General features: G+C 44.2%; 1 protein-coding gene across 1 annotated transcript; it reads right to left on the reverse strand.

Moving 5' to 3' along the window:
• Positions 1–9,624: 9,624 nt before the first annotated feature.
• LOC134882176 (E3 ubiquitin-protein ligase TRIM39-like) lies at positions 9,625–11,757 on the reverse strand. Its single transcript, XM_063909767.1, is given in 6 exon segments — positions 9,625–10,352; positions 10,355–10,552; positions 10,555–11,266; positions 11,268–11,357; positions 11,360–11,508; positions 11,609–11,757. Coding segments are annotated over 5 exon segments (1,383 nt in total). The 5' UTR covers positions 11,492–11,508; positions 11,609–11,757; the 3' UTR covers positions 9,625–10,101.
• Positions 11,758–13,408: the final 1,651 nt, after the last annotated feature.

The raw sequence follows: 13,408 nt of genomic DNA on the forward strand, positions 1-13,408 counted from the left end.
GCTGCTGGAGGTAAAAGTATCTGAGGGGCACATACTGATACACACCTGAACATCAGCAGGAGAGGACTCTTTAAAGTAGAGACTCTACATACTGATACACACCTGAACATCAGCAGGAGAGGACTCTTTAAAGTAGAGACGCTACATACTGATATACACCTGAACATCAGCAGGAGAGGACTCTTTAAAGTAGAGACTCTACATACTGATATACACCTGAACATCAGCAGGAGAGGACTCTTTAAAGTAGAGACACTACATACTGATATACACCTGAACATCAGCAGGAGAGGACTCTTTAAAGTAGAGACACTACATACTGATATACACCTGAACATCAGCAGGAGAGGACTCTTTAAAGTAGAGACTCTACATACTGATATACACCTGAACATCAGCAGGAGAGGACTCTTTAAAGTAGAGACTCTACATACTGATATACACCTGAACATCAGCAGGAGAGGACTCTTTAAAGTAGAGACTCTACATACTGATATACAGCTGAACATCAGCAGGAGAGGACTCTTTAAGTAGAGACTCTACATACTGATATACACCTGAACATCAGCAGAGAGGGGACTCTTTAAAGTAGAGACTCTACATACTGATATACACCTGAACATCAGCAGGAGAGGACTCTTTAAAGTAGAGACACTACATACTGATATACACCTGAACATCAGCAGGAGAGGACTCTTTAAAGTAGAGACTCTACATACTGATATACACCTGAACATCAGCAGGAGAGGACTCTTTAAAGTAGAGACGCTACATACTGATATACACCTGAACATCAGCAGGAGAGGACTCTTTAAAGTAGAGACTCTACATACTGATATACACCTGAACATCAGCAGCAGAGGACTCTTTAAAGTAGAGACTCTACATACTGATATACACCTGAACATCAGCAGGAGAGGACTCTTTAAAGTAGAGACTCTACATACTGATATACACCTGAACATCAGCAGGAGAGGACTCTTTAAAGTAGAGACACTACATACTGATATACACCTGAACATCAGCAGGAGAGGACTCTTTAAAGTAGAAAGTCTTCTCCAGTTCTTGCATTACAGGGTTAACTCTCTCTGTGTGCATTGACAGTAATAACTAGGAGGGAGGTGTGTGTGGAGGCTGCTGGTATTTAGACGGACAGGGGTGAGTGATGCTGCTAAAACCGCACAGCGAGACAGCGTCTGCCGTGAGGTTAGACCAATAAAATAAAGAGTCAATTTGTTCCCAGTCACCCTGCTTCCATAACGGTGAGCCGGTGCTTGGAGACGCGTCCTGTTGTCGCTGTGGAAATCTGCTGCTGTGTTTATGAAAACATCTCAGTGAAGGGAAAGAGAGCGTGTTTGGACGGCAGGAAGGAAATATAGAATATTCACGGTCAGGCTGGACAGATGTGTTGGTGGGCCGATTCTGGTCCTGTATTCTATAATTGGAAATATTATTCACATTGTCCGCTAATATAATGGCTCCACTATAATGAGAGTTCATATAATGAGTTGTTTAAATACATTTATATGTTTCTGATATTTGCTTGTGTACAGACATCCTCCACTGGCAGGTTCGTTGATTGATTGGTCGTATTTTTGTAGGCTGACCCTGATGGCAGCATCTCCCTGGTCCAATGGGATTCCTCCATGTGATTTTGGATTATTGTACAAAAGAATCGCTATAAAGGAACTACAGCACGGTCACATGACTTCACGTCTCCACCGCTAAGCTAAAGGCGGCTAATGTTGGGCTATAAAGGAACTACAGCACGGTCACATGACTTCACGTCACCACCGCTAAGCTAAAGGCGGCTAATGTTGGGCTATAAAGGAACTACAGCACGGTCACATGACTTCACGTCTCCACCGCTAAGCTAAAGGCGGCTAATGTTGGGCTATAAAGGAACTACAGCACGGTCACATGACTTCACGTCTCCACCGCTAAGCTAAAGGCGGCTAATGTTGGGCTATAAAGGAACTACAGCACGGTCACATGACTTCACGTCTCCACCGCTAAGCTAAAGGAGGCTAATGTTGGGCTATAAAGGAACTACAGCACGGTCACATGACTTCACGTCTCCACCGCTAAGCTAAAGGCGGCTAATGTTGGGCTATAAAGGAACTACAGCACGATCACATGACTTCACATCACCACCGCTAAGCTAAAGGCGGCTAATGTTGGGCTATAAAGGAACTACAGCACGGTCACATGACTTCACGTCACCACCGCTAAGCTAAAGGAGGCTAATGTTGGGCTATAAAGGAACTACAGCACGGTCACATGACTTCACGTCTCCACCGCTAAGCTAAAGGAGGCTAATGTTGGGCTATAAAGGAACTACAGCACGGTCACATGACTTCACGTCTCCACCGCTAAGCTAAAGGAGGCTAATGTTGGGCTATAAAGGAACTACAGCACGGTCACATGACTTCACGTCTCCACCGCTAAGCTAAAGGAGGCTAATGTTGGGCTATAAAGGAACTACAGCACGGTCACATGACTAATTGAGTCCTTTTACTTCTGTAAAGGACCTGAATACTTCTCCCATCATGGCTTCTTCCATGTTGCGTGATTCCTCTCTATTCTGCAGGTATTCAACATGAACTGAGCCCCCCCACTTTCTGGAAAGGACTTTTTGCTCTTCGCTGCAGCACTGGTGGGGTTTGAGCTCTTCAATCCTTCATGAGCCCTGCTCTGCCCGGCTCTCTGACCCGAGTTTTGCTCCGCAGCTTGTGGTTTTTTCACGGGCCTCGGTAATCATAATCAGAAGGGAGTTTATCGTCAGGGATGTTTACTCACACAAGGAATTTGTTTTGGTGTGTGTTGCTGCAAACATCAAGAACTTTAGGCCATAAGACGTAAGAGAAGATCGAAAATAGAACAATTTTAAACGAAAGTATTTCATAAAGAGTAAAGAAACGGTCTTGAAACTGAACCGCAGGCGCGCGGCTGTTTTCAACCCGTCCCACCAGATGCTCTTCCAGTGCCCCCTTTAGGATAATCCAAACCAGGGCCTCCTCGTGGAACCAATTGGGAACATGCAGTCCACGTTGAGGAGTTTACAGGTTGCAGGTGGGCCCAACAATGTGACACGGATCACTGCGAGAGTCTGTTTATTAGTTTCTCCATCGCTCGCACAAAACACTCCGTAGAGTGGAGGAGGAGGAGGAGCAGGAGGAGGAGGAGGCCTTCGCTGCTGAGACTGTGGCCTGAACATGGAAACTGTGACAGTTTGGACACACTACATGAACTGTAAAGCCTTCATGGTGACCCTCGCAGCCAGCGTGGAACAAGGGTGGCTTTTCTCAGGCAGCGCTGGAAAAAAATATAAAGGGTCTGGGGTAAAAACACCGAGGGAGAAACAAACGTGCAGTCAGAACGACCGCACTCACGTCATCCCTTTGTTGTTGTGATGAAGGTTATTGTGTTTACGTTGTTTCCTGTCTGTGATCCGGTGTGTCAGACAGAGTTTATTTGACCAAAACATTCAACTGACTCCGTGTTCCCAGAGATCTTAAAAGACGTTTCTAAGTTCAGAAGCAAAGGGAACGTTGGTTGTTGGATGTGATTGGAACTCCAGAAGAAATATCCAGAGCTACGGGCCTTTATAGATGTGATCACATTAAAGCTGTTGCTTTAGAAAACCACCGTTTTTATTAGCAAACAGAATCAGGGATGTATAAATTCCTGTGGAGGTTTCTCACATCCTCTGGTTGTTGTGACTGATTTACAAACCTTTGAGGCTCAACAGTCATTCACATTAAATGATGCAAATACAGAATAAATAAGATATAAAATAAATCCTTTTCATTTTGTTGTGAGGGTCGTTATTTTGTCATTTTGATTCTGATTGATTTAGTTTTGTGAGATTTTGTAATGTTTACTTTTTTTAATAAATGTTTTGGGAAAATGTTTAAAAATGTGGTGTTTTTTCACAAAACACAGTTTAGACATTTTTTGTGAAATTTCCTTTTTGATATGTTTTTGTGGGGCAAACATTGCATGTGTAATGTTGTGTTTGTTATCTGTGTTTCTTTTTTTTTAATCTGTGAAATTTAATTAATGGGTTTTTTTGAAATACTTATTTATATATATTGTTTTGTTTGTTTTTTCAGAATGAAATGTTGTCTTTTTATTCATTTGTTTTTATTGGTTAGGTTTAAGTGAAATGTGTGTTTAAAATGTCGTATTTTGCGAAGTGTTTGAATACAGCAATACTATGCTGGTCCTGCCACAGCTCGTTGTGTTTCTGTTGATTGTTGCTCTTGGTTTTTCTTCATGATTCGACATCAGAGGGTTCAACTCTGTCCCGACTCTCTGCAGCAAATTACAGCTTTCCCTCTCAAGCTGTGTCAAGTGGCCATGTGCTGAGAGGCTTGATCGTGAGAGAAAGAGCTCCTTCTCTGCGCCCGAGAGGCCTCTCTTTTCCACCTGAGCCACAGGTGTTTGCTTAACGTGCCTGTGGTCGGAGCGGCTGCTGCTCCGTCATTTAGCTTCACCCTGGAAATGTTGACTTTTTGCTCTCCTCCTCCCTGCCAGCCCGAGGGAAAAGAAAAACCCACTCTGGCTCCTGATAAACTGTGTGTGTGTGTGTGTGTGTGTGTGTGTGTGTGTGTGTGTGTGTGTGTGTGTGTGTGTGTGTGTGTGTGTGTGTGTGTGTGTGTGTGTGTGTGTGTGTTATGATGATTATGGTGGTGGTGGTGATTGTAGCCTATCACCTTTCCTTTGACGCACGGTGGAAACGTGTGGATGTGGAAGCGGCTGCAGGCGGGCGGAGCTCGGTAACATGATGATGAAAAATGGCAGCGCGTGTGCAGGTGTTTCTGTGTTTTCACAGCGGAGAGAGACTCTGGTGGAGCACACGAAGACTGCCTGAGTAAACAGCGCTCAGGTTGTCGTTTAAAGGAACAGTTCGGAGTTTCGGAATATACACATTTGCTTTCATGCAGGGAGTTGGAGGAGGAGATAAATAGCATTCTGATTGTACAGTAAATATGAAAGCTACCTATATTAGCTTAGTTTAGCTTAGCATGGAAATAAGAGGAAAACCAAATCCAACAAGTATTAAAAAAAAAGCAGAATCTATTAAGTTAGCGGTGGAGACGTGAAGTCATGTGACCGTGCTGTAGTTCCTTTATAGCCCAACATTAGCCGCCTTTAGCTTAGCGGTGGAGACGTGAAGTCATGTGACCGTGCTGTAGTTTCTTTATAGCCCAACATTAGCCTCCTTTAGCTTAGCGGTGGAGACGTGAAGTCATGTGACCGAGCTGTAGTTTCTTTATAGCCCAACATTAGCCTCCTTTAGCTTAGCGGTGGAGACGTGAAGTCATGTGACCGTGCTGTAGTTCCTTTATAGCCCAACATTAGCCGCCTTTAGCTTAGCGGTGGAGACGTGAAGTCATGTGACCGTGCTGTAGTTTCTTTATAGCCCAACATTAGCCGCCTTTAGCTTAGCGGTGGAGACGTGAAGTCATGTGACCGTGCTGTAGTTTCTTTATAGCCCAACATTAGCCGCCTTTAGCTTAGCGGTGGAGACGTGAAGTCATGTGACCGTGCTGTAGTTCCTTTATAGCCCAACATTAGCCGCCTTTAGCTTAGCGGTGGAGACGTGAAGTCATGTGACCGTGCTGTAGTTTCTTTATAGCCCAACATTAGCCTCCTTTAGCTTAGCGGTGGAGACGTGAAGTCATGTGACCGTGCTGTAGTTCCTTTATAGCCCAACATTAGCCTCCTTTAGCTTAGCGGTGGTGATGTGAAGTCATGTGACCGTGCTGTAGTTCCTCTATAGCCCAACATTAGCCTCCTTTAGCTTAGCGGTGGTGATGTGAAGTCATGTGACCGTGCTGTAGTTCCTCTATAGCCCAACATTAGCCTCCTTTAGCTTAGCGGTGGTGATGTGAAGTCATGTGACGGTGCTGTAGTTCCTTTATAGCCCAATATTAGCCTCCTTTAGCTTAGCGGTGGTGACGTGAAGTCATGTGACTGTGCTGTAGTTCCTTTATAGCCCAATATTAGCCGCCTTTAGCTTAGCGGTGTGACCATGATAGATAGAATGGGAGGATGAAACCCTCTTTAGTGTTACACACATGCACACAGCAGAGCACACACAGTGAAATTGGTCCTCTGCATTTAACCCATCCTAGTACTGGGAGCAGTGGGCAGCTATTGTGCAGCGCCCGGGGAGCAATGGGGAGGGGGGATTGGAGGTGTCCGGTGCCTTGCTCAAGGCCACCACAGCAAGGCCTAGGAGGTGAACTGGGACCTCTCCAAGTAGCAGTCCACTTTCCATATTTCATGTCTGTTTGGGGACTTGAACCGGCAACCCTACGATTCCCAGTCCAAGCCCCTACTGACTGAGCCACTGCTGTAGTTCAATCAGTGTTATAAGTGTTGATACCCTTCACATTTATAGCAGAATTAAATGTAATATTGCGTCTTTAATCCTCACCTTTCACCTCTCCCTGTTCCCTTGCTGTGTTTTCCACCCTTCACCTGTGTGACCTCTACCTCCTCCCTAACCCCCCCTTGTGTTACCTGGCATGCGAGCGCTGCCGTTTATTTTCCCGGGGTTTCATTTTCTGGCAATCTCTGCCAGAGCCAATATTATGCTGGAAATATACAGGTATTAACTGTTAAGATTTCAGATGGTCAAATAAACCGGCTGCCACAGAGAGCAGACTGTGTGGACGCCTAATGAAACACGAGGGGGAAGCTGCTCAATCACTAATAATTACTCCCCCCCTCCTCCGCCACCAGGTAATTTCCAACCCCCTCTCTCATTTATCTTCCTGGCCTTTGATTTCAATGTGACGTTCATTTCACGCTCATTTCCTCCCAGCCGTGTGAAGGCCGGCTTTCATTCGCAGCTCGGAGCCACTAAACAGGCTCTCAGCTCTGACCTTTAGCCGGCGGGACAGCCAGCGCTCAGCGGGAAGCAAATGATGATGGATCTGTTCTGGCTGACATCAGGGTAGAGTTACATCTGGTCGCATGTGTCTTTACATTCAGGGCGCAGCTGCAGACCTGTTGCTCGGTGGGGAAAGCACTCAGATATGTATTTCTTTATTACATGTTATTACATCACATTTAGCTGACCCTTTTATCCAAAGTGCATTCAACCAGGAAGAAGCAAACTCCTGCAGGTACACTTCCTGTCTGTGAAGCCACCACATAAAGTGCTCCTGCATTAGCTTAACTTATGGTCTGGTCTCTGGAACCAACTTCCTGTTTCTATATGGAGGCAGTGTGTTGAAGAGTTAGAGCTGGCTCCAGAACACCTTTGTTTTATGGTTAGATTGTATTACTCCACGCTGTATCATGGTTTTTATGATGTCACGTATGTTAGATATTCTGTACAGCCCACTGAGACTGTTTTGTGATATTGGGCTGTATTAACAAGCTTTGATTTGATTTGACTTGTCATACGGCAAAGACACTAATTTTCAGTTTCTGGTTTTAGAAACCTCTAAATATTCTAAATCAAACAATATCTGAATTAATAATCAACCTGAACTTGAGCAGAATAGGTTCCCTTAGTGAAAGATCTGAGGACTTCTTCCCTCTCTGATAAAGAGGGAAATGCCTGTACAATAAAATATGAAACCAGATCATCTACAGAAAATAACCTCATGAACTCAATTATTCCGACCGTAAAAACTTATAGGATCCTTTTATAACTGAGATGAATCAATGGTACCTGAATAATACCAACATCATATTCAGTAGCAAGGACCAGGACAGCCTGGTGTTTACTGAAATGAACGATATGCAGGGGGGACCTCTGCAGGTCTGGGAGGACGTGCTGGGCTGCGGGATCGCTCTCCGGCATGATCCTGTTCAGTCTGACGAAAAATATGAACGACTTAAATACAAATGGAGACAGGTGGAGGGTGTAGGGATAAGGGAGAGATGAAAGGACGTAGGCATGGCCGTACCCACCATGGAGGTCCACACCTCAGTCATCTCTTCGAGGTGTACATGACACATGTTGTGAAATAACTGCAGGCAGATTTGGATTTGGATTTTGGCATATCAGAAACGTGTAGTACTTCCATTTACTGACGATGGGGGCGCTGCAAAACTACGAAGCATTAAAGCAAACAGAAGAGGACATGAGTTCATCATCAAACAGCCGCAGTGCGGACAGTACCGAGCAGTGCAAGGGTACCACTTTACAATGAGACCGCCCTTATAAAGGATTCATAAAGGCTTTAAAATTGGGTTATTAATTAGGTTGTAAACACTTGGTTAATCATTAAGAACCATTTATAAACCACATAGTTTTCATACATCAACACAGGCTCACTAAAGGCCAGGAGATCATGTCTGCTTCTTCATTCCATCACTCTCACTTTGACTCACTGCTGGGAGGACTGTATCTAACAGACTGAGCAGCTTCTCCTCTGAGGGCAGGACTTGTATATTCTGTCAGATCCACATGCAGTAAGGGCAGAGCGCCCTCTACATGCAGCAACGGGTCATTACAACTTGGCTCTCCTGCTGGGATGAGGTCCTCTGTCCTCTCCTGACAATCCCCTGAAGATGGACTGAAGGCATGGCTGACATCCAACACATTCCGCGTCTCTTTGTTTTTCTACGTCTCCCAGTTTAAAGAACGAATCTAATCCCATGGTCCCTTTTTCGTGTGTCTGCTGAAGCCAGTGACACCACAGAGGTGACCCACCATGTTTAAAACGCTTAAAGTGAAACAGTTACGCTATACCCCGCTGTACAGGTGAAGGTCACAGGAGCTGGTGTCCTCCAAAGATGGCTGACTTGCTGTTGATGACATCACATTCCCATTCCCTATTAACTGGTCAGTGAGCCTTTTAAGCTAGCCAACGTTAGCTATATAGCTAGAGGTGGTTTGCTTTTTAACTAGCGAACTTTAGCTATATCACCAGCAATCGTTTTCGCTCTGTCTATCTACCTGGTTAGCTAGCCTACATTAGCTACCCATCTAACAAGCTAGCTAGTGAATGTAAGCTAATTAGCTAGCTATTGCCTAATTGGAAGCTCTTGTAATTTAAATATGACTTTTATTTAATCTCCTATGGTAGGACAGTGTGAGTGAAGGTCAGGATGCTCTCTATGGTGCACCTTTAGGGGGTCAGGGTGCTCTCTATGGTGCACCTGTAGGGGGTCAGGGTGCTCTCTATGGTGCACCTGTAGGGGGTCAGGATGCTCTCTATGGTGCACCTGTAGAAGTTGAAGGGTATCCTGGAGACCATGTTGAACCTCCTGCAGCCTGCAGAGGAAGAGGAGCAGCTGTTTTGGTGATGGTTTTTGTGTGAAGAGTCCATGTCCGGTCCTCAGCGATGTGGAACCTGAAGCTGCTGACTCTCTCCACCGTAGTACCATCAACGTAATACCTCAAACACAAGTTTTTGGATGTCATGTATCGTAATCTAAATAGTTAGTTTCCCGCCTATAAAATCCTAAAAGCAGTTTCTTTGGCGAGATAACGCTGACAACAGCATGCAAAACAATAGCAATTACTCTATAACCGAAGCGCCCCAGAACTGAAGCATAAAGTGAATGAGGTTTCAATTAACTTCAAGTGCAGAGGGATGATAGGAAGCGGTTGCTGAACCTCCTGTTAATCCACAGGAATCCCAGTTAGCATGATTGTGTGAAACTGTTTTAATAAATTATCCAACATCTTTATTTGGTTCTTTTACAGAAATTATGGTGACATTGAAATTCATCCTCTTGGTTTAACAATTAGTTGAAAGGTCAAAACATATTTACACGTTAGTATGTTATAAATGCCGTAAATGTAATTATTCATAAAACTATATTCATGACAAGAACAATAATGTGATTGAGTGAATTATGTCATGAGGTAATTAAACTAAAATATGATTAGATCAAATCGTCCCTCAATGTTTACAACAGTTTAATCCTGCTCAGTAAAACACAGTCTGATCAGCAGAGGGCGATGAAGCTTCAGAAAAGAAATCCTGCTGTAGGTTCATAACACATTACATTCAAAAGAAACTCCAGACAAGGAACATTGCAAACTAAACACCAAAATGCAAACTAAACAACAAGAACATAAGAAAAACAATAAGTAAACAACCTCAAAAGCTAAAATCATCTCTAGCTGCTCTGACCCACTGTCACACACACCTCCACTGGTGATACCTTCACTTCCTCCAGACTGATAATGTATGGAAACATCCTCTCAGTGAAAGTGTGTGTGAAGGTGTGTATGTGTGTGTTAGTGTCAGGATCAGAGAACGACAGCTTTCCTCTGTTCCAGTCCAGATTCACTCTGACCCTCTGGAGCTTCTTCTGCAGGAGGAGAGGAGTGCGCGGATCTGATGGAGAACCTGCTGAGTATTTACCTTATAGAAACCTATTCTCCATAATCCAGACGGTATAACTCCCTTCCTCTGACCAGACTCTGCTAACACACCCAGTACCCAGACTGTACTGTCTGTAACCTGGACATCCCAGCTGTGAGTCCCTGAGGTAAAGCCCTCAGAGCCCAGGACAGAGCGGTAATGATCAAACCTCTCTGGATTATCAGGAAGTTCTGTCTCTCTCCTCCTGCTCTCACTCTGGTCAGATCTTCAGACAGGATGAGGTTTGGATGAGCAGTATTTGGGTCCAGGATGACAGGAGAGTAGGACACCCTGTCCTTCATCTTGCTCCAGATGTTGAAGCTGAGGTTGCCCAGGTGTTTGGTCTGGTCTATCAGAGACCCTGAGGGCAGCTGTGGATCCTCCAGCAGGGGGCGCTGCAGCCTCTCCACTGCAGCCTTGTAGTTGTGCAGGAAGGAGAAGTCTTCAGCTCTCAGCTCCTCCTCTGTGGCTCTGACTGTGTGTGAAAGAGCTGCTATCTCTCTGCTCACAGCCTCCGTCTTCTCCTCCATCATCCTCCTCTTCTGCTCCTCTTCCTCCCTCAGTGCAGCCATCCTGGCCTCCTCTTCCTCTTCCAGAAACTGGTGAAGCTTCTTAAACTGCTCCTTAATCTGCAGCTCTGTGCGTCGGGCCTGGGCCTCCATGTGTCCTGCTGGCTGATCAAACTTCACTTTAACTTCTTCAAAGAGCTTCAGTTTCTCCTGTAAGGGCTGCAGAGACTTCTGGAGCTCCTCTTTGAGATCCTGAGCAGCTTCATCCACGGGTCTGATTCTGTGGTTGGTGTGTGTTCTTGAATCTCTGCAGACGAGACACACTGGCTGCTGATGGTCCAGACAGAAGAGTCTGAGTCTCTCAGAGTGCAGACTGCAGAGAGACTCTGAAGACCTCTGACCTTTCTCCAGTAAGAAAGGCCTCACACAGGTTCTTCAGCACCAGGTTACAGGGGGGTTCTCCTCTTGAAGATTCTGTCATACAAACTGGACACTCTCGTTACTTCGTTTCTCTCTCCACCAGTTCTGCAGACAGGCTCTACAGAAGCTGTGGCAGCAGGACAGGATGACAGGATCTCTAAAGACTTCCTGACAGACCGGACAGCAGAGGTCTTCCTCTAACCTGGAAGCCATGTTGTCTCTGAGTGGAGCTGAAACACAGCAGACAGGAAGTACAGTCAGTCATGGCTCCCCCCTCCTCTCCTGACTTCACTGAAATTCACTTGGAGTGGTGTTTAGAGTCAGACTCACCTTCAGGGTGGGGGGGTCAGCAGGTTGAAGCAGCAGTGTTGTAGCTCCCTCTTTTCTCTCCTGTAGCTGAACTCAGAGGAAGGTGTTAGTTTGGTCTGAAGGTGAATCTGATCGTCTGTCTTTCAGTCCGTCTGTCTCTCTACAGGGAGGAACAACACCTAACTGTTCCTGGTTTCACTTTCACTTTGAGTCAGGTGAGTCAGGTGAGTCAGGTGAGGCAGGAGCTCTGTCAGACCTCCTCTGCTGAACGCTGCTTCCTCTCCCAGGTAGTCTCATTCCAAAGTGCTGATTTAAAGACTTAAGGAAACCTGCAATATCGTTGCAGAGGAGTATAAACTGTGCAGCATCACACGGATTAATGTGTGTAAGAGGTACAATTTAATATTGTGGGTAGAGCGTGATGTAAATATTATCTGAAAGGATACCCTATCTTTGACCTATGGACTTAGTAGTAGAGTAATATCATATAAAAGGGTACAGGGTAATATCGTATAAAGGGTACAGGGTAATATCGTATAAAAGGGTACAGGGTAATATCGTATTAAAGGGTACAGGGTAATATCGTATAAAAGAGGGTACAGGGTAATATCGTATAAAGGGTACAGGGTAATATCGTATAAAAGGGTACAGGGTAATATCGTATTAAAGGGTACAGGGTAATATCGTATAAAAGAGGGTACAGGGTAATATCGTATAAAGGGTACAGGGTAATATCGTATAAAAGAGGGTACAGGGTAATATCGTATAAAGGGTACAGGGTAATATCGTATAAAGGGTACAGGGTAATATCGTATAAAGAGGGTACAGGGTAATATCGTATAAAGGGTACAGGGTAATATCGTATAAAAGGGTACAGGGTAATATCGTATTAAAGGGTACAGGGTAATATCGTATAAAGGGTACAGAGTAATATCGTATATAAAAGGGTACAGAGTAATATCGTATAAAGGGTACAGGGTAATATCGTATTAAAGGGTACAGGGTAATATCGTATAAAGAGGGTACAGGGTAATATCGTATAAAAGAGGGTACAGGGTAATATCATATAAAAGGGTACAGAGTAATATCGTATATAAGAGGGTACAGGGTAGTATCGTATTAAAGGGTACAGGGTAATATCGTATAAAGGGTACAGGGTAATATCGTATAAAAGAGGGTACAGGGTAATATCGTATAAAAGAGGGTACAGGGTAATATCATATAAAAGGGTACAGAGTAATATCGTATATAAGAGGGTACAGGGTAGTATCGTATATAAGGGTACAGGGTAATATCGTATTAAAGGGTACAGAGTAATATCGTATTAAAGGGTACAGGGTAATATCGTATATAAGAGGGTACAGGGTAATATCGTATATAAGAGGGTACAGGGTAATATCGTATTAAAGGGAACAGAGTAATATCGTATTAAAGGGTACAGGGTAATATCGTATATAAGAGGGACAGGGTAATATCGTATATAAAAGGGTAGAGGTAATATCGTATATAAAGGGTACAGGGTAATATCGTATTAAAGGGTACAGGGTAATATCGTATAAAGAGGGTACAGGGTAATATCGTATATAAAAGGGTACAGGGTAATATCGTATTAAAGGGTACAGAGTAATATCGTATATAGAGGGTACAGAGTAATATCGTATAAAGGGTACAGAGTAATATCGTATATAAAAGGGTACAGGGTAATATCGTATTAAAGGGTACAGGGTAATAATCGTATACAAGAGGGTACAGGGTAAATCGTATAAAAGAGGGTACAGGGTAATATCATATAAAAGGGTACAGAGTAATATCGTATATAAG

Source organism: Eleginops maclovinus, chromosome 20, assembly GCF_036324505.1.
Source record: "Eleginops maclovinus isolate JMC-PN-2008 ecotype Puerto Natales chromosome 20, JC_Emac_rtc_rv5, whole genome shotgun sequence".
In the NCBI taxonomy this organism is placed as follows: Eukaryota; Metazoa; Chordata; class Actinopteri; order Perciformes; family Eleginopidae; genus Eleginops; species Eleginops maclovinus.